The 24106-nt window shown below is 38.6% G+C and overlaps 1 protein-coding gene across 7 annotated transcripts in view; it reads left to right on the top strand.

The window, feature by feature from the left end:
* Window positions 1-24106, top strand: part of LOC106883153 (vacuolar protein sorting-associated protein 41 homolog) — a 171355-nt gene that overhangs the window by 126007 nt on the left and 21242 nt on the right. For all 7 annotated transcript variants that reach the window (XR_016244991.1, XR_016244990.1, XR_016244989.1 and 4 more), the window contains 10 exons: window positions 1429-1563; window positions 9710-9829; window positions 11097-11158; window positions 13033-13114; window positions 14711-14777; window positions 16748-16857; window positions 17479-17611; window positions 18856-18971; window positions 21735-21791; window positions 22018-22161. Coding sequence is in view for 4 of the 7 variants with exons in the window: in XM_014934065.3 (XP_014789551.1) it covers window positions 1429-1563; window positions 9710-9829; window positions 11097-11158; window positions 13033-13114; window positions 14711-14777; window positions 16748-16857; window positions 17479-17611; window positions 18856-18971; window positions 21735-21791; window positions 22018-22161 (1026 nt within the window). In the remaining 3 variants the exon portion in view is untranslated. The remainder of the gene's footprint in view (window positions 1-1428; window positions 1564-9709; window positions 9830-11096; window positions 11159-13032; window positions 13115-14710; window positions 14778-16747; window positions 16858-17478; window positions 17612-18855; window positions 18972-21734; window positions 21792-22017; window positions 22162-24106) is intronic.

The raw sequence follows: 24106 nt of genomic DNA, 5'->3' as shown, positions 1-24106 counted from the left end.
GTAACTACAGCCAGTAGTGTTGCTGGGTGGTTATGAATAGTGGAAAAGGAGAGAGAGTCTTTGTACAACACTGGATTATAGCAAGAGCAGCAGTAGCCATGGAGGTGATGTTGAGGGTAGTCTCTATAGAGATGGTGGCAGCAGTTATTTTGGTCTGAGGTGTGATTGGAAGTTACTGCTGATTACTGCTAATTAGTTGAATATTTCAAGGTGTAATGTTTAAAAGTGGTTAATTATTATAATTAAATTATATTTAAATATTCTGTGCTAGAAGGGCAATATCTGTGATATTATTTCTTCGACAATGACACTCACAGACCAAGAAGTGGGTTATGTCTACCACCCAAGGACTCAAAATGCAAAGAACTGGAACAAATGCCGCAATATATCTCATCCAACAATTCCGTCTTCTCTCAACTAGTATTTTATCAATCCCACAAAAGATCAAAAGTGAAGCTGAGTTCAGTAAGATATGAACTCAGAACCAGAACGAAGACCACAAAGCATTCTATCTACAATGCCTAAACTAATATTTGAACGGCAGTATCATGTCTTGACTGTTACCTCTGATCATTCTATTGTGATTATTGCCTGCAGTCAGCTTAGTTTAACTGCTGTTTGTGATGATCAGACTGGTCCTACTGCTATCTGTGGTCAGTCTTGTCTAAAGACTACTCCTGCTGTTAGCCTTGTCTACAGACTGCTATCTGTGGTCAGCCTTGTCTACAGACTGCTATCTGTGGTCAGCCTTGTCTACAGACTGTTCTTACTGCTGTCTGTGGTCAGCCTTATCTACAGACTGCTCTTTGTGGTAAGTCTTATCTACAGACTGCTCCTACTGCTGTCTGTGGTCAATCTTGCCTGCAGACTACTCTTACTACTATCTGTAGACAGCTTTCTCTACACACTGCACCTACAGCTATCTGTGGTCAGCCTTGTCTAACTGATGTTCTTAGTTTGGTTTAATTGCTTCTTGTGGTCAATCTATTTTTTCTAATTTCATCTTAGTCTGACAGGTTGGTCTAACTTTTGTCAGAAGATAAACTGTTTTAACAGATTTTCCTAACCCTTTGAATCCACCAACCTAGAATTTGTGTTACCTGTGATTTTTGTCTGTATCCTATCAGCTCACCATTCCATTCTCATGTACTTCTGTTTACCACTGTTATTTGCATACACACTTGGAAGGGGTTCAGGGTTCAAAGAATTAAGCTTAGTTCTAAGACCTACTTGTACATATTTAAAGTATTCTAGATATCTGAAACAGACATACAGAGTTTTGTGAAACAGTATCAGAAACAATTTTCTTTAGAATGAAGTTTAGACAATTTCTATAGTATATTAAATGGTGAAATGTTTGTGTAAAACTATAACCACAGAACCTGACTTTCTGTACTTATATCTCTTAATTCTTTATATTTTTTGCAGATCATTATCACTGGTTTATATTCAAGTGAAAATGACCAATCAAAGAATTTTGACCGACCAATCAAAGCAATTGCTCTTGATCCCCAGTTTTCAAAGCCAGGAAGTGGCAAACACTACATTAGTGGTGATGATAAGGTAAGACTGACCATTTTGGACTTAGTCTATTCAAATCCTCTTCTGTCCTTCATCTAATCCTATCAGCATCCGTCTTCTGTCTGTCTGTCTGTTCTCTTTCTACTTTTGTCCCCTTTCACTGTCTACATCATTTGTCCCTTTCAGTGTTCCTTTGTGCACTGTATGGTCTACCACTTCCCTGCCCTGTTCAGTTTGCATCTCCTTGGTTCTTGTCCAGAACTAGTACTGTTATTACTACTACTGCTGCTACTACTACTGCTACTACTACTACTACTACTACCACCACCATCACTAATATGAACTATTATACCTACAATGACAGCATTGTAGACAATAACAATGGCAGCAGCCCCAACAACAACAACAACAGCAGCAGCAGCAGCACTATCATCAACAGCAGCTGTAGTAATAACAACAAAAGCAACAACACTAGCTCTAACAACATCAACAGCAGCATTATTATCAACAGCAAGACAGAAGCAGTAGTACTGGCAACAACAGAAACAGTACTACTGACATCAACAGCAACACTACCACTAACAACATCAGCAACAGCACTATCAACAACAACAACACTACCACCACTGTTGGGAAACATAGCAAGGAGGAGATGAGGAGCTGGAGGTCGGAGGGCAGTGGTCTTTTCTCTGCCAACCCTTCCCCCCTATCAGACACAGGTGTGAAGGGACATAAAATTTCCTCTAGCATATCATACTTGCTAATTAAGACAGGTGTACCTCAATGAGAACTCTTACAACAACACTACAACTAAGAATAACAGCACCACTACCACCACCTGTTGTAACTGTACTTCTAACACAAGAAATAACAGTACGTTTGACTCCTTCATTTATGCAATCCACTTCACAGTCTCTAATAGCATCAGTAACACTGCCTACAATATGCCTAGAAATAGCAGCCAAATATTTTGCCCTCAAGTCAACCTCTATATGATTACTCAATTTACTAGAAATAGCTGCCAAATCTGCCTTCAAATGACACCCTACTGTATTTAAAATAGGAATGGCACTTTGGGATAAACTAGTCCTTGATAGAACTGTGTCTGAAAATAAGACGAGATGATCCCAACTGGAACACCTTTAATCTTTGATCATAAGTCTGTTTGAGCAGAGTGACTATCCTAGCATTACAACCAACACAATCTTTAATGTAACCACTACCACCAGCACAAGGAAACCTCTGTGTGACCTCTTGAGCTGCTAGGAAAAGCAACCAAATTTCCTTAGCTCACACTTACTATCTTAAGTTCAAAGAAAACATTGAACAATGCAGCCTTAGATAATAAATATATATATAAGAACACAAATGGGTTGAGGTTTACTATTTCGATTCAATTGGATCCTGCTAATACTTAATTAATTTTTTTTTTTAAACTGAAATTTAATAATGTGCTTCCCAACCTCATGGTTCTAGGTTCAGTCCCACTGCATCACACCTTGGGTAAGTGTCTTCTGTTATAGCCTCAGATTGACCAAAGCCCTGTGAGTGGATTTGGTAGATGGAAACTGAAAAGAAGCCTGTCGTATATATATATATATATATATATATATATACACACACACACACACGACGGGCTTCTTTTATATGTGTGTGTATGATCTGATCAATAAGTACCCGAACTGTTGTTATTATAACGAAGCTAAAGCATGCAGAGTGAAGCCGCTTGGCACAGATTGACCTTGAACTTTGTTGTGCATGTGCACTGAGTGTTAACATTCTAGCTCACTTCCACTGTTTACAGCAGAGCTTGGAAGGAACGTGTGCCGCATGTGATTGTCATATTGACCATGACAGATAAAGTTGAGCAGAGAATCTACATCAAATTTTGCCAAAAGCTTGGCGATACCTGCTCAGAGGCCTAAGCAGATTTTCAAAAAGTTTTCATCATTGTCAGCACAATCAAGAGCTTCTGCAACTGAAACCCGGGTGTCTTCTTGGTCAGCTGAAAGCAGTTTTGGCACAAACTTGGCAGACATGCATCTCATACCCAGATTTTCAGTGATAATGGACTGAACTGAACCGTAACTAACCTGCACATCTTTTGATAACTCAGGGACGATGATTCGATGATTTCCCCTCACAGCTGCATGCACATCTGCGATGCTTTTCTCAGTTTTGCTGGTTGCAGGTCTCCTAGAACATTTGCCAACATCAACATTTTTTCGGCTATCTTGGAAACGTCTGAACCATTCGTACACTTGTGTGCAGCTCATACACTCCTCTCCATACACTTTCTACAACTTTATCTCTTATGGTCAATATGATGATCGCACGCTACACACCTTTCTTCCAAGCACGACCCCAGGACTTATTCTTTGTAAGCCTAGTACTTATTCTATCGGTCTCTTTTTGCCGTACCGCTAAGTTACGGGGACGTAAACACTCCACCATCGGTTGTCAAGCGATGGCAGGGGGAACAAACAGACACACAAACACACACATATTTATATATATATATACAACAGGCTTCTTTCAGTTTCCGTCTACCAAATCCACTCACAAGGCTTTGGTCGGCCCGAGGCTATAGTAGAAGACACTTGCCCAAGGTGCCACGCAGTGGGACTGAACCCTGAACCATGTGTTTGGTAAATGAGCTACTTACCACACAGCCATTCCTACGCCTGTATATATATATATATATATATATATATATATATATGTATCACTGGCTTTCCAGCCATGACCATCATTTTATATATATATATATATAAATATAAAATGATGGTCATGGCTGGAAGGCCAGTGATCATAGGTTTGCTCAGTTGGGGTAGTCCTGGGGCCAAACAATAACCTTACCTTCAACTCCCCCATCATTTACAAAACTACTTCTACCATCATACATTTATCTGGTGGTGGTGGTGGTGGTTGTCTGTGCGTGTGTGTGTGTGTGTGTGTCTGTCTGTCTGTGTGTGTGTATGTGTGTGTCTGTAGTGAGAATGGGAAATAAGAGATGCAGAAGGTAGGGATGGAGTTGGGATGTATGTTTGTTTTCAGGCCTGAAGAACTAAATCAATATTGCCTACCTGATGACCAGCTGCTGTGTGGCCAGTGGGGGTGGGAGGCGGTAAGGCAGTGGTAATGTGTTGATGTTAGTGCTGATGGTGGGGGATGTCTGTTTGGTGGTGGTTCTGGTACTGGTGGTCGATGTGTTGATGGTGATGGCTGTTGTTGTCAGTATTGGTATTGATGGCAGCAGTTCTATTTTCACTCACTATCACACACATACCCTTTCTCTCTCTTTTTCTATCACTCTCTCATTCACTCATTCATTCACATTGTATCTCACTCTCTCTCATTCATTCATGCTGTATTCCACTCTCTCTCTCTATGTATCTTACACCCTCTTTTTCACCCTTTTTTCTTACTCTCTTTAACACACACACTTGGACATATTTCATTCTCTATTCCCTCCTTTCTTTTCTCTCACTCTTTCTCTCTATTCCCTCTCTCTCTCTCTCTCTCGTCCTGTATCTTCCTCTTAGCTCTCTCTTTCTCTCTCACTCACACACACACACCTGTTCTCTTCCTTTCTTCCTTTCTCTCTCTCTCTCTCACCCCATAAATCTATTCAGTATTTCTTTATAGTCCACCATCTCACGCACCCCTCCTTGCTCAGTTGCTGGGGGGAACTTCAGCCTATCAGCCAATCAGATTTCTTAGCTGCTGCTGCTAATCTCGTTGTGGTAGCAGTGGTTGCGGTAATAGTAAAGGTGATGGTGTTCATGTTGATGGTATCAGTGATGGTATTGGCTGCGGTACTGGTGGTGGTGGTGGCGGCGGCAGCAGTTGTGTTGTTGTGATGATGATAGAGGTAGTGTTAATCTTGTGATGGTGTGGGAACAGTGGTTAGTTATGGTTGTTGTGATAATGGGAACACAGAAAGTTGTTGTTACTGTTGCTGTTCGGCCCAGGGTCAGCCCTCTTTGGGCAAAACTGTGGTCAAAGAAATTCTATTTATGACTATCCTGTGCTTTTATATATACATTGACTATACTGTCCAATGTGTCCTCCTGTGTATTTTTTTTTTCTTTTTTTTCAAGAATGGTAGGGTTTGACTTGAAGGAATTGTACTTCTCTTTCTAGCGGCTGTAGTGACCACATAGGACCTCCATCGTTGGCTCGAGAAAGTTGATGTAATAGACGGTGGTGGCATTGTTGGTAGTGGTGACTGCTGCAGCAGCAACAGAAGTGGTGGTGGTGGTGGCCGAGGAGGTGGCAGTGGTGACGATGGTGGCTGGTGTGATAGTGCTGTAGATGGTGTGGGAATGACACTGAGTTACTACAGTGAATGATGGTGCTGATGATTACAGGTAGTTATTGTGGTGGTGGTAGTGGTGGTTGTAGTGGTGATGGTGATGGCACGTGTTACAGTTTATCATGTTGGTGGTCTTCGGTAGTGGCTAAGTTGCTGGTGATAGTTATTGAACTGGTAGTAGAAATAGTTATTGGTACCAGCAGTGGTTGGTAATGATAGTAGAGGTAAGGGTGGTTGTGGTGTTGGCACTGGTAGAGACAGTTACTGTACTTGTGGTGGTGGTGGTGGTATTGATGTTGGTGATGTTTATTGTAGTAGTGATGATGGTGGTGGTGGTAGTGGTGTCAGTGATGATAGATAGAAATGGTTATTGTGCTGGTACCAGTATAACAGTGGTAGCGTGGCTGGTAGTGGAGGTGGTTAGTGTCGGTTTAGTTAGCTGCTGTTTTATTTGAATACTTAGTCATTTTAAAATCGATAGCAGTCAGATTGTTTCTGTTCAGCTTACCATCAACAAAAATTGTAAAGTTAGCACTAACTATCGAATACCTTCCATTGGCTTCTGTATTATTACAACACTGCATTGTACACTCCTGACTGCAACAGTGAAACAAGCTAGACAACACTTAGCATTCCAACAACATGCAACATCCTAGTGCATTTGTTTGGGGAGGGTTTTTTTTCTTTTGTATTCTTTTTTTTTTTACTCCCCCACGTCTTTCCATTCTTTATTTTTTTATAAATTTATTCTCCCTCTCTCACTACTCCCTTCCTCCCCTTCCACCCACCTCCCACTCCTCATGTCTTCTGTATTCTCCGAGTTGAATCTATTTGCAGTAATCTGTAACGGAATTTTTCTTTCCTTTTCTTTTCTTACATTTTCTTGAGAAATTGTCAGTTCCTGGTGTATTTTCTTTTTTTCTCAAGGGATGCTTTTTCTATATAGCTTTTTCATTCTTGGATCTCTCTCTCTCTCATAGATATATATATATATATATATATATATATATATATATATATATATACATATATACTTACATACATTCCTTCTTTCTCCTTTTTTCTCCTCCCCCACTCTCTCTCTCTCTCTCTCTCTCTCTCTCTAATGAACAAACTGTATGAGGTATGTATAAAGAGTCTGATGTAAAACAGTGTATAATAGATTACTATATAAAGTGTGCGTATATGTGTAAGAAATGGGACATTGTGATGTGATGGAGTGTGTGCAATGAATGAAGAGAACTAAAATCTGTGTGTGCATGTGTGTTTTAGAAGTTTTATATTTCTTGTGTGACAGTGAATGTTGAGAAGTATGAAGGATGTGTGTGTGTCAAATATCTGATATTACTGTATAGTTATGAAACTGGAATGGTGCATTTAAAAGAATATACAAGAAGTTTCTAAAGTTAGTGATCTACGCTCATTGAATGTAGGGATAGGACTGTATAAGTTGTGTTCTAATATGTAAGATGTGTATATGGTAGTAAAAATATGGAAAGTGAATATCAAGGACTATATTTGTAGTGTTTATTAAGTATGATGCATGTACATAACACTGTGAAACATGGTCAGTGAGTAGAGAAGAACAAGCTAAGCTGGCAAATTGGACATAAAACATAAACTTAGAAGAATAGCTGATTTCTAGGTTGAGAAAGTAACTGAGAAGTAAAGGTATTGGCTGCTGTGTGCAGAAGAGATTGCTGCTGGGAAATAAGTCTGTCATGTCGATGGGTGATGTATTTAAAGGAAAAGAAGTGTTGTATTTTAGTGTTGGAAAGTACATGGGATAGAGAGAGAGAGAGAGAGAGAGAGAGAGAGAGAGAGAAAACAAATTTCAGCCACAGAGCAATAGTGGTCTAACATTGGTTGCTCAAGTTTTTGTCACAGAGCAATAGCAGTGCCAAAACTGGCCACTCAAGTAAAAAGGGTTAACAGAGATTAAGGAAGTAGTAAATTGTTCTCAAAATACCCCAAACTAATATAACAACTGTACAACTCTGAATAGTTAGATCAGTGTATTTTAAGTACCTTAATTGGTGTTGATCAAACATTGTAGCTACACGTTTTGATTGAGTAACTTGTAGTCTGTAACTTGTAAAGTTACAAATTAACAGATGTTAGAGGGCTGGGATCAATGCCTTGTAGTATTTGTTCAAATTCTGGTCATCTTTGTTTTTCATCCCTTCAGAGTCAATAAAAAAAAGGTACCTATCCCAGGTGGTGGATGGCAGAACAGCCAGAGAATCAGACCAAATGCCTTGTGGTGTTCTGGCTTTTTGTATTCTGAATTCAAATCCCACTGTAGTCTACTTAATCCATCACTCAGTTTAACACCACTATTTGGCACCTTCGCTGCCCTCAGCAGACTCCACTCTGTAGCGAGCGTTTTGACCATGTCTCTGGTTTGTGGATACATTCCTCCTTCTCTCTCACAAAGAGTCATAGACATTGCCTTTACTTCTGACTAAAAAGCAATGAAAAAAAACCCCTATAAAACATATTTCCCATGCACAAATAAGCCACTGTACTGACTCACAGAGGCACTATTCACAATCAGGTCCCATTTTTTGTAAATGTAAAATGCAAGTGTAAGCAATTAATTTTGAGGGTCATAGATTATCAGGCCATTTGCAATGTTTCTCTGTCCCTGGAAAATATATATTACTCTCACTGGTGGAGTTTATTTAACTGTAAATAGGTACAATTCAAGAACAAAGTTCATGATTGTCAGCATGAGGAACACTGTATAGCAGATGAGTGTCTAATTTGCTTTACTAGTCTCAAACTGTTTCATGATTTCTGAGCAAGAAGACCCATGCTATCAGTTGTCTGCTAGTACAACAGATACCAAGATCTGTACCTTCATGCTTCTCTATCTATTACAGCTGCACTCATTCAATGACTGCTTTAAGGAATATCGTTTACATCAGACAAAATGTATTATGATATTTGGTTATCACTCTATGTTCTGAGTCAAATCCCACTCAGGATGACTTGGCCTGTCATCTTTTTGATGATAAGTACCAGTAATGCACTGGAATGAAATAGGAGATTGAATCTAATCATCTGTAGCGAAGACATGACACAATATAGATAAAGAAATTTGAGAAATTTGAAAAGAAAATACAAAACCGGTTATTTCTCCAAAAACAATGTTACTATACGCAAAAATTTTCTAACATTTTTCTAACATAACTATTTAAGTATATTCTTTAACCATATATACAAGCCTTCTGTAGTTTTTTTGTCTTTTATACATCCAACCACATGCTTTCACATACCAACTTTCTCACCTATATGTATATATATATAATACATGTATGTGTGATGTTTTGAAAACAACTTGCACAAGCAAGTGCTGTCATTTGAAAGCTTTGCATACCGGAAGCCAGCAAGTGTATGGGGTTATCAGGAGAGAATGTGTGCTGTTTAGGAGCCTACCTCTTGACAGCATCATTGCGCACCGGCCCCCTCACCGATATGAGACCCCACTTGCTAGATCAACTAGCTATCAAATAAAGCTCAACATTCTTCTAGTCATCACTCACCGTCTCTTTTTAACCAAATCCAGTGACTAGCCTTTTTTCCACTGTGGTTTGAATATCGGTCATGGTGGTATTTACTTTACGATGAGTTAGGCCTAACGATAACAACACTCACTTCACACTGTGTCCAACAAATCCTCTACATCTGACTTTGATTGGAAAATGCTCCGCTTTCCAACCTGTGTCTTCACATTCCTTGAGGAAGTTTACATAATGGTCAATCTTTTAAGCCCGAGTGGCATCCATGTATCTTCATGAAGAACCATTAATTTGACTAAATTCACCACTTTCTTTCTTTCACACCACAGTATTTTAATTTTTTCAGCTTGTTCTTGGAGAAAAGAATTTCCTTGGTCGCTACAAGAACTACGTTTTACATAAGGGAGAAGGTCCAATCCGAAACATTAAATGGAAATCTTTTCTCATAGCCTGGGCCAATGATAAGGTAAGTGGAATTTTGGAAGACATTTGATTTGATTTTATATGCTGTAGTTATTGCTTGCTTAACCCATTACCTCCCATAATTCTATTAACTGGAATTTTTTTTATGAAACTTTGATTTCTAGCATAAAACAGCCTTAGAAACACACTGGAATGATCAAAATAACATTTCAAAAAGAAATAAGCGAGATATTGGGTGAAAAATTAGCAAACCTCATTTGAATATCAGAGAAACCTGACAGATAATTACAAAATTTGTAATTTTTAAGTGATCTCATATGAGATCACTGGTAGGTAATGGGTTAAGAAGGTTGCTCTAAATTCATGTGGTTTTGGGTTCAGCCCCTTTGCACTGCATCTTGGATAAGTGCTTATCAATGAGTATATATATATATATATATATATATATATATATAAATAAATAAAAGATACAAGGAGTTCTCATCAGGGCAACACAAACATGCTCAAATTGGTATGCCACTTAAATTCTGGTTTGATCTGCAGTAGATGTGATTTTGTGACTGCCATTCTAAACAGCTAGAAGTGGCTTCTCCTTGAGCCAGTAGGTATATATTAAAGCAAAAAAGAAAAGGCAAGCAGTTTGGCAAGACTTGACAAGGACATTTAATTTAGCTACATAATAGAAGGTTTAGAAAGTCTCTAACAGCTTGTTCTAGAATATCCCAGCTATTGGAACATCATATCGAACAAGGACTCCATAGTCTGAGTAAAGTGTCATCAGAGAGAGATAGGTTAAACATATGTAATGGTGAAAGAATATTCCTCATCAATGGTAATTATTGTGGTTCATTATGTCCAGAAAGGGAGAAGAAATCCAATTAAAACATATTCATTAGGTAAATCCATGAACAGAGAGAATGGCTTGATAGTAATCCATGGCCCTAAAAGGGGTGGGATGATCACCACTGGAATATATTTAGTAAGGTTTGATCTTGAGTTAAATAGCAACACCAGCCCTTTAAAGCCTAAGGAAATATTTAAATTTCAAATGTTACAAAACAGATCTATCCAACCCACACTAGAATGATTAAAGAACAGTAAAAACAGTGATTGATGATTTTAAACATTCAATTGGCTGGTGGGAGTGGGGGTGATTATTGAGAGAGTGATGGGTTGATGGTATGGGGAATGAGGAAGAAGAGGAGAAGGAGGATTAAGATAAAGAAACTGGGGACCCCCTCTACTTCTCCCTTGCACTATTAAAGCAAATAAACATATGTTTATCTTTGTGTTTTTGTTTTCCTCCTCAGGGTGTGAAAATCTATGACATGAGTCTAGAGTGCCGCATAACCAACATTCCAAAAGATCATAGGTAAATGTTTTCAATTGATGATTATTATTATTGTTCTTGTTGTTTTTGATGTTATTTTTAAATGATTAAAAAATAAAAAATGCTTTATATGTGTGTGTGTGTATATATATATATATATATATATATATATATTTAAAAATCGATGTTAATTAAAATGCAGAGATTTATCAAACAAAATTAAAACATAAATGAAATGAAAAATGAGAGAGAGAGAGAGAGAGAGAGAGAGATAACTGTATTTGGTGAAATAATGGTGTTGGTGGTAGAAGAAATAAGAAAATACAAAGATGTTTTCATCTTTGTATTTCATATGAAATGATGAAGAAAAATTGAGAGAAGAGGAAGGAGTGGGTTGGTAACCTTGAGTCTGAGGTTTGTCTGTTTGTCTGTCAGTGTTGGTGTGTGTAAGTAGTCTGTATGTGTTCATGTACATGCATGCATACATACACACTATTAAGTCTCTTTCTCATAGTGTGTATGCATGTGTGCATATATCTTTATTCCTAGCTATGTATTTGTATGTCTGTATATGTGTATGACTTGTGTGTGTGTGTATGTTTGTGTTATATACCAGAGTGCAAGCATGGTCCACCAGTTAATAAGTTTGTGTTTTAATAATGAGGTTTCGTGTTCAATCCTACTGCACATTGGACAGGTATTTTCCATGACAAGCTTGAATTTATTCAAACCTTATAAGGATAGTTTAGGGAGACCGAAGCTACATTAACCCAGTGGGTGAACTGCACCTGTAATTTAAATGGCAAGCTTTTTTATACATAGCATCTCACTGAATCTGCCTAAGGATTGCATGAAGGGCATGTCTGTAGTATACTCAGCTACCTAACACCATAACTTTAATTTGGTGTTTCTCAAGGTGGGATGCATGACCTACCAGCAGGGTATGGCAATATTTAAACATTTGGGGTGTGGTTTAAAAGCTTGCTTTGCAAACACATGGTTTCAGGTTCAGTCCCACTGCGCAGTACATTGAGCAAGTTTCTTCTACTATTGCCTCGCGTCAGCCAATTCCTTGTCAGGGAATTTGATAGACAGGAACTATATGGAAGCCCATTGTACATGTATGGTGGGGTGGGGTGGGGGAAGGCAGTGTATATATTTGTGTGTGTGCTCCCCCCCACACACACACCCTAACCTGCTTGACAGCTGGTGTTGGTTTGTTACATCCTGCTAGTGGTTTGACAAAAGAGACTGATAGAATAAGTACTGGGGTCAATTTGCTTGACTAAACCCTTCAGGGCAGTGCCCCAGTATGGCCACAGTTCAATGACCTAAACAAGTGAAAGATAAGAGATATATTTAAACACTTCCCCCTCATTCCTTCCTCTTTGGCACACATCCTTCCAGGTCTAACTTACAACCGCTAAAACTGTGCTAATCTCAACTAATTTTTAAAGTCTAATGGAGTTGCATGGGTGTGAGCAAGGCTGGTTTTAAGCCAATTAGGCAGATTTATTCAAATTGGGCTCTGCACACATACTCAGGCAGAGGACACTATGACAAATTTTTAGTATATCATTGTGGCTAATGATAGAGCCTCGAACTCTCGACACTTTTTGTCTGGGACTTTCATGCTACAAGAAGCATAAAACATCAATCTTCAGCTTTTGTAGAGTAGAGGGTGACGCTGACAATTTTCTAATTGGGCCCTGCCCTTCCTAGTGCCGGCCCTGGTGTGAGTCAAGTTATCTGATTGTTTAGAATAACAGACACTATCAGAGAAAGTACTAGCCCTCTGTGCCACACATTGGAACTGAACATGAAGCCACATGGTTGTGAAGCAAACTTCTTAACCACACAGCCATGCCTTTGCTAATTATTAACACTAATATTGATAAAATTTATTCTCTTTCCAGTAATCGACCTGACCTCTATCAGTGTAACCTCTGCTGGAAAGATGACCGAACCTTGCTGGTTGGCTGGGCAGACTTAATTAAAGTATGCATCTTTTGTTTTTTTAGTTCTTCCTCGCATACCTTTCATGTAATTACCCTTCCATTCTACATTAATATTCCCCCTTATAACTTCTCTATACAGTCTATGTTCTTTAAATCCCTCTCCATAATCACCATCGATGTCAGTGAAGGGAAACCTGAGGAAGGGAAACCTGAGGAAGGGAAACCTGAGGCAGGGAAAGGAACAACTGCAGAATCACACAATTTGTTCAACATATTGACTAAATCTTTCTCAACAAACTACTTACCATTCTTTTGAAAGAATTGGAGATCACATATTTTAAGACAACCTGCTCCACATAAAAGATGAAATAGCTGTTGTTAGAAATGTTGATCAAATGAGGGCTGGTGGTCATCCTGGACATCTACTCTTGATAGCAAAATTGTTACTGCTTAGCCTCTGGTCATCCTTGCTTAAGCAAACCTACAGTGAAAAGTATTGCCGCTGTTAACATCCTGTTTTTCTTTTTGTTTTTTTCTTCTTGTTTTGTGGGGTTTTTCAAACTTCTTCCTTCCTTCTTTCCTTCCTTCCTTGTTTTTTCTCTTTAGACAATAGGAGTAATATGAGGACGATTTGGTTGCTATTTCTAACAGACCAAGTTGCCACATAAAGGTTTCCGTCTGTGGCTCATGACAACAGAACATTCCTCCATTGGTTGGTTTTGATGGAACCAAGATTCTTGTTGCTATCGCTGGCGTTTACCACACACTCTCATCAACAATCATAAATATAAGGGATCTGGGGCTCACATTACCTACTTCCACCCTTAACAATACCCTTTTATTGATTGTTACAGATGTAATGAATCTAAGGCTCATCAGTAGTTCCAACCCTTAATAATTGTATGTTTTGGTTGATGTATTGTTGTTTAGCCCTTGGTTGGGTCTCATTGAGCAGGCCTAACTTTCAAAGGAATTCCAGCTGTGACCATTCTGTCTTTCTGTATACCAGGGACTATATTATTATCCATTGTCCTTTACATTTCAAGGAGATTCATGGAAATGTGTATGATGTTGTCATAAAAACGTTGTGTAAATAATGGGCCCTTGGCTTCTATCAACATCATTGTTGTCGTCATAGTTATCATCATCACTACAACTACCATCCCTGTTAGCTGCTATGATCATCATGACTATCTTCATCCCTATTCCCCTTCCTTTATTATTATCATCACTCTTATCACCAACTCCTTTCTTTATCATCATTATATCCCTCACCATCATCATCCTCCCCTTCCCTCCATTATCAACATTATTACTCTCCATCATCATTACCCACCTCCATCCTTTAATATCTTCATCCTCATCATTATCCTCTACCTTCATCACCAACACCCTCCTCATCATACCAATACTCTACACTGCATTTCATCCCTTTCACCGCACACCATCTAATGTCTATTCTACTTCCCTTATGGGGGTTTGCTAGGTTGGCTAAACTCTATCACCATAGCAAAGTATGAACCAAAGTACTAACAAACATGAAAATTAAAAGATTCTATTTCTCTAATTTAATTTTTTTTTTTTTTTTTTTTTTTTTTTCCTTTTGTAATTTGAACCTGTATCCCATGTCTTTCAGATCTGTGTGGTTCGTGATAAAACATCTGATGTTGATGCAAATATGCCTGAACGCTTTGTGGAAATCAGTAAGAATTATAGATTAATTTCTCTTTGATAACTTTCAATTTGCCTGTCTGTCTGTCTATCTCTGTATGTGTATGTCTTATTGTCTGGCTGTCTATTTATATATCTGTATGTTTTATTGCATGTCTGCTATATATGTACATATTCTGTTGTCTGTTTGTCTTACTATATGTATTTTTGTCTGTTATATATAAATGTATGTGTATGTTCGCCTGTCTGTCTTACGACTGTATGTTCTGTTGTCTGTCAGTCTTGCTATAGATGTGTATGTTCTTTTGTCTGTCTGTTAGTCCTACTATAACATGTGTATATGTTTTATTCTCTATGTATCAGATTTTTCTATGAATCAGATTTTTCTCCTAAACAAGAAAATGCAATTTCCTGTAAAAATTGATTCTTAATTTATTAAAATTATCTCACCTTTTCTTTGAGAGTTGCTAACAGTTGCCATTGGGTCTCTGTTTTCTTTCTCTCCAACTTGATGGTAGAGTCAGATTTCACTTCATTAAGAATTTTTTGTCTATAACATTTGGTACACTGCTGCCTATCTTTGACCTTTTACTTGTTTCACTTATTGGACTGCAGCATGCCGGGGCACTGCCTTGAAGGGCTTAGTCAAACAAATCAACCCCCATACTTACTTTTAAGTCTGGTACTTATTCTATTAATCTCTTTTGCCAAACTGCTTAGTTACAGAGATATAAACAAATACCAGTTGTCAGGCAGTGGTCAGGGACAAACATAAACACATACACATATACATCATCATTATCATCATCATCATTTAACATCTATCTTCCATACAGGCATAGGTTGGATAGTGTGACAGAAGCTGGCAAGCCAACTGACTGCACCGATCTCTACTCTATGCTTTGGTATGTGTTCTACAGCTGGATGCCCATCCTAGCACCAACCACTTTACAGTGTACTGGGTGCTTTTTAAGTGGCACCAACACTCAGAGGTCACCAACTAAATTGCTAGACAAGACCTCTCAAATGAAATGGGAGTAGTATTGTAGGAAGTGGCTTTGTGCCTAGTGATGAACGGTTAAAGGAATTGAACCTTAAACCATGTGGTTGCAGAGCAAGCTTCTTAACTACACAGTTATTCCTGTGTGTATATGAATTATTTACGAGGTCTGACTAAAAGGAATTGGGACTGGTGCTTACAACACATACCAATTTGGCATTTAATCCCCTTTGAAGTAGTTCCCTTTTGAAGCCACACACTTTATCCAGCATCAGTTCCATTCATGGAAGCATTCCTGGAACTCCTTTTATGGGGACAGCAAGCAGCTGCCTTGTTGCATCCCTTTCAAGTGCAATTTGAAATTTTGGTAAGAGAAGTCACAAGGGGCAAGATCTGGGAAATATGATGGTTGTCAAACCTGGGGAATGTTGTGCTTGGCCAAAACCTGTTGCACAAGCTGTGCTAAATGGGTATAGGTGCATTGTCATGGCGGAGTTGCCACTCACTAGATGCATGCAATTCTGTCTCACAACCATACTCTACACACTTTACTTCCAAGCACTGTCATAAACAACAGAAATGAGTGATAATGCTATAACTTAATGTGCATGCACAGCAGAGTTCAAGGTCAATCTGTGTACTTTAGCCTCGTTACCATAGCAACAGTCCTGATACTTTTTGATCAGGACTTGTATGTATATATATAAAAATATGTTCTATTGTCTCTTTCCATGTTTGACCACCCATCTATCCTGTTGTCACACTGACTTACTGTGTTTCTGTTCTGTTGTCCTCTCTTTCTCTTTCTTCTTTTCCTGCCATCTTGTCTTTTCCCTCTCTTATCACCATGATCTTCCCCCATGTACCTCTTCCCTCTATATACATTCCCTCCCCCCCATCAACTGTGTTAAGTTCCTTATCACCACCATGCACGCACAAACAACATCAGCAAGCACCCCATCTTCAAATAACCCTAACTCTTCCCCTTCTGGTCTCTTACAGCCCACATGTTCACTACCACACCAGAATCTAACTGCTACATATGTGGAATAGCACCACTGGAAAACAATCTGGTTGTCTTCACCTATGACAAAGAAGGCCAACATATCGAGGTCAGTGTCTACTTCACTAAATTAAATTAATTTAGCACCTTTTTTTTTTTTTACTAACTAACTCTATGAATATAACACCCAATCTGGCATGTGTGGTAAAAGGTTGAGACGAGGAGTGTATTTATGTGTGTGTATGTCAGGGAGGGAAAGAGACCCTGTGTGATTACCTGTGTCTGTGTATATGTGCAAGTCTGAACAGTGTGTGTGTGTGTGTGCAAGTGTTAAACAGGGTTTGTGTGTGTGTATGCATGTATGTATTTGAGCATTTGTGTATGTGTGGGTCTGTGTATAGGTACAAATGTGGGATAGAGAGAATGTCTGAGTGTGACTGGTATAGTGAGAAGTGATTGTACCACTATGGTTCATTGTTACATTTATTTAACCAAGGGAGCCTCTAAGTGGCCACTTGATCTGCTAGAAATGATAGCCATTTCTTGCCAACTTAAAGATCTATTGTAACTGTACTGAGCATGTTTTGTGATTGGTTGAATATGTCTTCTGTTTTTTCTTCTTCTTCTCCTCCTCCTCCTTACTGACATAAAATGACTAACACTCTAGATGACAAATGTTTTATCACCTCTCTCTCATAAATGATTTGACATGGTTTATTTTCTCTCACAGGGTGGTAAGTTCAAAGCTGACCGACCCCACCTTCAGATATGGGAACCAGAGGAAAATTACTATGAGGAGATATCTGATGATGCTTTATCCTTCCGAGGATTCGAAGAATACAGATGTTTTGACTATCATCTTGGTAAGTATTTCACACTGTACCCTACAGCTTCTGACTTTTTTTTTTTATTGCATACTTCAACAGCCTCTACCTTTCCCATTCCCATTGTGACCACAACCAGGACTCAACACATGCATGAATAGACCAGACAGTGAAGAAATAAAACTTGCCTGGGCTGCCATACTACTGCTTGCCAAAGTGTGGATCTGAAACATTGGATCTGTGAATCACAACTGATCATTTAACCCACCCCGTGTTCAGCTATCTAGAACTACACAACATGAATAATTGATTATTACTGTGTAAATTGTAATAATTAGTAGTTCATTTTTATGCATAGCTGTGTGGTTAAGAGGTTTTCTTCCCAGCCTTATGAATTCGGGTTCAGTCCCACTGCATGGCACTTTGGACAAGAGTCTTCTACTGTAGCTCCAGGCCAGCCAAACACCTGTGGACGAATTTGATAGAATGAAACCCATCATATATATATATATATATATATATATATATATAGTGTGTGAGTGTATGTTCGTATCTCCTTCTCTTAAAATTGTGTGATAGTTATGAGTGTCACTCTCATACAAGCAGTGTCACTCTTTTCCAATATTCTGCATAAACATGTCTGGTCATAGAAAATCTTCCCCAATTAACACCATCCAACCTATGCAAACATGCAAAAGTAATTAGTAAAAAAATGGTGATGATGAGGCATACTCTAGCCTTTGGCCCACAGGTTTGCTGTGTCCTCTCTTTGCCTTTTCTATTGTTACTATAATGGCCTCTGCTCCTCAGAGCTGGCTGGTCTCATACCTCCACCACTTAGATACCCCCAAGCCACTCATCTCTCCAAATCTTGTCATCCTTGGTGCATCCAATGTTCTCAGTCTGGCATTAACCATTTTGCCCACTTATCTCTCTCCAATACATTGGCGCTCTGGAACCTTTTCCCTGAAGGTATTGATCTGCAGCAGTTTCAAACAAAACATTAATGGCATCAAGCTCACAAGTCTCAGAGAGCCAGCAAGTGTCATGGACATTGCCCCTTCCTCCAGACTCAACAAGTTTTTAAAAATTATCCCAGTGTGAAGGCAGAAATATATTTTGGTTGTAACTATTGGGGAGGATTCTAGTAAGATTTGTGAATTAACATGATATTATTAACTGTAATTAATCAACTTTCTTACTACTTAATAACTTCCTATCCATTACAATAACTGATGTCTTTGTTATGAAGATTCTCATGTAACTGGGTCTGTCTATTACAGAGTGTGTTGTTGAAGAAAGTCTTTACTTCCTCATTAGCCCTAAGGACGTTGTTGTGGCCAAACTGAGAGATCAAGACGACCACATTACCTGGTTATTGGAGCACGAACGTTATGAGGTCAGTATAGTTGAGTATTGTCAGTGTATCTGGTCAGGACAGGTCACAGTTGACTGAATCAGAGTAAATGTTAGTCAAAGAGGTTTTGTCTTCCATCATTGAACCTGGATGTTGTAACTGGATTCTCAATGGCTCACTTTAGATCTGTGTTTTCCAGTTTATTTTCTCCCAGGACCCAGTATAACTTCCCAGAAAAATGATGCCCCACTGGTGGTTGAAAAAAAAACAGCTTTATTTTTTAATATTTTATCTCAATTATTTAATACAAAAGAATCTACTGGTAACTCTTTTATTAAGTACTAAGTACAAAAAAAAACACACATTATTGACTAAGAAAAAGACATGAATCACTTTAAAGATAGCCTTGTGCCTGGCAACTGCAGCACCACACCACACCACAAATTTCCCAGGCCCCACTGGTGGGGAATCACTGCTTTAGATACTTGCAAAATAGGTACCATGGGAAGGTGAGTAATGCTAAAATCTGATTCTGTGGTATCAAAAGAATGAGTGTTAAATTTGTCTCAAGGAAGGCCATCTCTCTATCTCAGGTAACATTTTCAGATGTTCTGGGACATTCTCACGTGGCTATGTGAATCAATACATGTAGAATTAAGTTGGCTACTTAAATCTCACTGTACTGTCTTAGAAATGGATACATTGGTTAATGTGGCCTGAGGTGCCCTGTATTTTGGCAAAAGATGTGATGGTCACAACTGGAACACTTTTGATCTTGCCTCACCTAGCTCATGGCTAAACATCAATATGATGCTGCCTTAGGCCTACTATTTTGTGTGTGTGTGTCTTTGTATGTGTCTGTCTATATATACATGACATCACCGTGTTTATGCCAACATTTAACGCAGTGAATAGAAGTTTCTGGCATTAAGCCATTGGAATCTTGCACAGACTTCCAGAAGCTGTAATTGGAATCCTGGAAGCCAAACATATCCAGATCTGATGTATAAATACTGCCGTTTGCTTTCACTAAGCTACAGCAAAACATAGTTCCGTCTACTGAATTCCATTTTGAGATCCAAATATCTCATAATGATATTTATTGTTCATAAAATGTATATGGTATGGTCATGGTTGTGGTTAAGAAGTTTACTTTGCAACCATATGGTCCCTGGTTCAACCCTACTGTCTGACATCCAAGGCAAATGTCTTCTACTTGTAGCCTCAGTTTGGCTGATGCTTTACAAGTGAAATTTGATTGATGGAAACTGTAGAAGCTTGTTATGTGTGTGTGTGTGTGTGTGTTTATGTTTATTATTACAAAATATGTATTGATAGGGTCCTTTTATGTCAAAAAGTTACTTAGCTATTCAATAAAATAAATATCAGACTGAAATAAGAGCTGGAGTCCATATGATCAACTAAAAACCTTTGACAGCAGTGCTCCAGCATGACCACAGGAGCCTAGTAAAGAATACTAAAATGGAAGTATTTGTCTTTCAGTGAGTTATTGTTGTTGTTGTTGTTTAGTTCCAGCTCCGATTTATAATCAGAAACATTTAGTCCTCCTCCTCCTCCTCCTCCTCCTAAACTTTCTTTCTTTCTCCCTCCTCCTCTTCCTCTTTGCAGAAATAGTATAATCTAGAACTGCTTGATCTACCTTTTTCAAAGATGGTGGGGTGCAGTTTGAGGGACATGTGGTTGCTTCTTTTAGCAGATCAAGCAACTATATAGATGCTTCCTCTTTGGTTCATGGGTGGATGGTCTTGGAAAATGGTAATTCTTTGCAGAGCATGTTTTCCTTGGCAATTTTATTCCTAGCCACAGTGTAATTTTTAAAGCTTTATATATATATATATATATAATGGATAATAAAATGAATAGTTTACACCTGGTAGCTTACTGGTTAATTCCATCTGTCTTTCATTTGATGTATGTATATATATATATATATATATATATATATATATATATATATATATATATATATAATTCACAAAAAAACAACAGACGAAGACAGGTGGTGTAGAAAACAAACAGATGTATTAGTATAACGCTTGGGAATTGAAAATATATATATAGATAGATAGATAGACAGACAGACAAATAGATATAAAATCAGCATCATCATCATCATTGTTCTGTTATTCTTTTATTTGTTTCAGTCATATGACTGCTGCCATGCTGGAGCACTGCCTGTTATTATTATTATTATTATTATTAATAAACTTCTGAGCTTCAGTTTCACTTGCTCTGGCTAATGCTGTAAGAGTGGACTACAACCTGTTGTCAAGGGTCTCACAGGGTCTTCTTCCATGATGCTTAACATCCAAGTACCAGTCTCAAAATTCTCACTGTCCCCAATAAAACAGTTTTCTGAGCATGTTCTGCCCTTATGTCAATTTCTCAAATCTGGTTGTTAGGGTTAGCCTCTTCTTTGAATCCTGAGATTCTCAACCATTGTTGGGATTTTGCTTTGTCTATTTATTTTTATTATTATTATTATCATTATTTTATTGTCTTTGCACAGCTTCTAATGCTTGAGATGTACTATGGTGTCAGCTGTTCACTATTAGTGAACTGAGGTAATACTCCTTATTTTTCGAGCACCATCCAGAGTATTCACGTGGTTCCAAGCAGTGCTGTTTTCTGCAAGTGCTCCACTCTTACTGCAGCCCCTATTTGTTCCATGTACTACTACTATTTTTATTATTATTATTATTATTATTATTATTATTATTATTATTATTATTATTATTATTATATCCATATTGTTGTTTTTTTCTTCTCTATCTCATAAACCAGGATGCAATGGAATCTGCTATGGCTCACAGTAGAGAACTGAAAAAACATAATGTCCAGGTAACTTATTAAATTTACATAATTCCATCATCATCATTAGCACCATCATCATGACCATCTTCATTAGCATCATCATCATCATGACCACTATCTTCATTATCAGCATCCTCATGAGTGTTGGTTAGATCTCCATAAAACTGCACCATTTCACGTATGAAATGAAATGTGATGGAAGCACTGCAAATAGTTAAGTACAGAATCTTGTAATAATTTATTTTATTTTCAGGAACTCGGAAAGCAATACTTAGATCATCTCCTCGAGGCTGCTGAATATGAAGAAGCAGCCCAACTGTGTGTCCGAATATTGGGACGTAAGAAAGAACTTTGGGAGTCCACGTTTGAAAAGTTCAATGATATTGGTCAACTTAAGGTTAGTACACACACGTTCACACTCACAGATGCACACTTCTTTCCTTGCACTTGCAAGAGGATTTCATCTTAGAGCTATCACTCACCAAATCAGATATTATTTTCATGTTATTTTGTTGTTTTGTTATAAAATTGTTTCCTCTCTCTCTCTCTCTCTCTCTCTCTCTCTCTCTCTCTCTCTCTCTCTCTCTCTCTCTCCCTTTCTCTCTCTCCCTCTTGCCTCCTTTCTTTCTCTCTCCCTCTTCTCCCTTTCTCTTCCTCTGCTCCCCTTTCTCTCCCTCTGCTCCCCTTTCTCTCCCCCCACTCCCCTTTCCCTCCCTCCCCCCTCTCTCTCAAGACGGTTTTTTTCAGTGCCTTGCATATGTTACATCATCGTTTAGCATCCGTTTTCCATGCTGGCATGGGTTGGATGGTTTGACTGAGGTCTGGAAAGCCAGCAGCTGCACCAGACTCCAATCTGATCTGGCAATGTTTCTACAGCTGGATACCTTTCCTAACGCCAGCCACTCTGAGAGAGTAGTTGGTGCTTTTTACATGCCATCAGCACAGGAGCCAGCAAAATGCTTAGTGGCATTCCATCTGGTTTTGCATTCTTAATTCAAATTCTGCCAAGATCAACTTTGCCTTTCATCCTTTCGGGATTGATAAAATAAGTACCAGTTGAGCACTGGGGATGATGTAATTGATTTACATCCTCCCTCAAATCGCCAGCCTTGTGTCAAAATTTGAAACCAATATAGCTCTAACTTAAAGTAGAGAGTTGGCAAAATCGTTAGCACAATGGGCAAAATGTTTAATGGCATTTTGTCTGGCTTTACGTTCTGAGTTCAAATTCTGCCGAGGTCCACATTGTCTTTTGTCCTTTTGGGGTTGATGAAATAAGCACCAATTAAACACTAGGGTTGATGTAATTGACTATCCCCTCCTCACACTTGCTGGCCTTGTGCCAAAATTTAAAATCAATATTTACAGCTAAATTACATTTCAATTGGTTTGATCTATTAACAAAAACAATCATCTCAGACAGAAACCATTATATGTTACATTGTGTTTATATATTGTATGTGTTAAGGTATTGTTTTATGATATATTGATTTTTTTTTAATTGGTTTCTGTCTAGAGGAAAGTGAGTGTGCCTATAGCCGCAGCATCCTTCTCAAACTGGTGAAATCAATATTGTTAAATAGTCACAGGCTGACACCTATAGAGAGGGGATTCCTGAGATATGGCATTCTAGAAAGGAGGGACTGGGTATAGGGGTTAGTTGGAAATCTGGAGAGTGAAGAATACAACATGGATAATGGGAGGAGGAGAAATGAATGAGTTGGGAGTGCGTGAGTTGAGATAGCACAAGAGACCTACCAGGAGTAGCGGCCACTCAGCCACTCAAGTAGTGGTAGGAAAGGCAGAGAGGGGATACAGCATGTCTGTGGACCAGAGGTTGGAGTATGTTTGTGAGTGACTTAAAGTGTATGGAACTTGTGGAAGAGGCAGAGCCAGGAGGATAAGGGACAAAATAGTGAAGACTGATCTCCAGATGTTATGCTTCATGGTGGAGGTAACAAAGGACTGATGAATAGTGTTTTGCTGTGCTCAATAAAAGTGAGGTCCTACAAGCATAACTCCTTGTGAAATACAAAATATATGGAATGGTCACACTTGGAACACCTTATGTCATAGGTCTGTTTGGTCAAGTGTGTAGAGCAACACCACTTTCCCAGATGTGGATGTGTTGTTCTATTGTGGTCCATACTTGAATTTTGTAGGGTTCAGCAGTTGTCGTTGGGGACTGAAGTATTTTCTGGCTCTGCGTCTACTACTGATTTCATTTCTAATTCTCTCCTAAATATGAGGGGTCATGTAGCTCCCCTTCCCACTGAACCTGCTCTGGAAGAAAGAGAAAAGCATCCAGTACACACTGTAAAGTAGATGGCATTTGGAAGGAC

The sequence above is a fragment of the Octopus bimaculoides genome, chromosome 18, assembly GCF_046866305.1.
Source record: "Octopus bimaculoides isolate indiv1 chromosome 18, ASM4686630v1, whole genome shotgun sequence".
Lineage (NCBI taxonomy): Eukaryota > Metazoa > Mollusca > Cephalopoda > Octopoda > Octopodidae > Octopus > Octopus bimaculoides.
The sequence above is the reverse complement of the archived record's forward strand: the minus strand, read 5'-3'. Positions and strand labels throughout refer to the sequence as shown.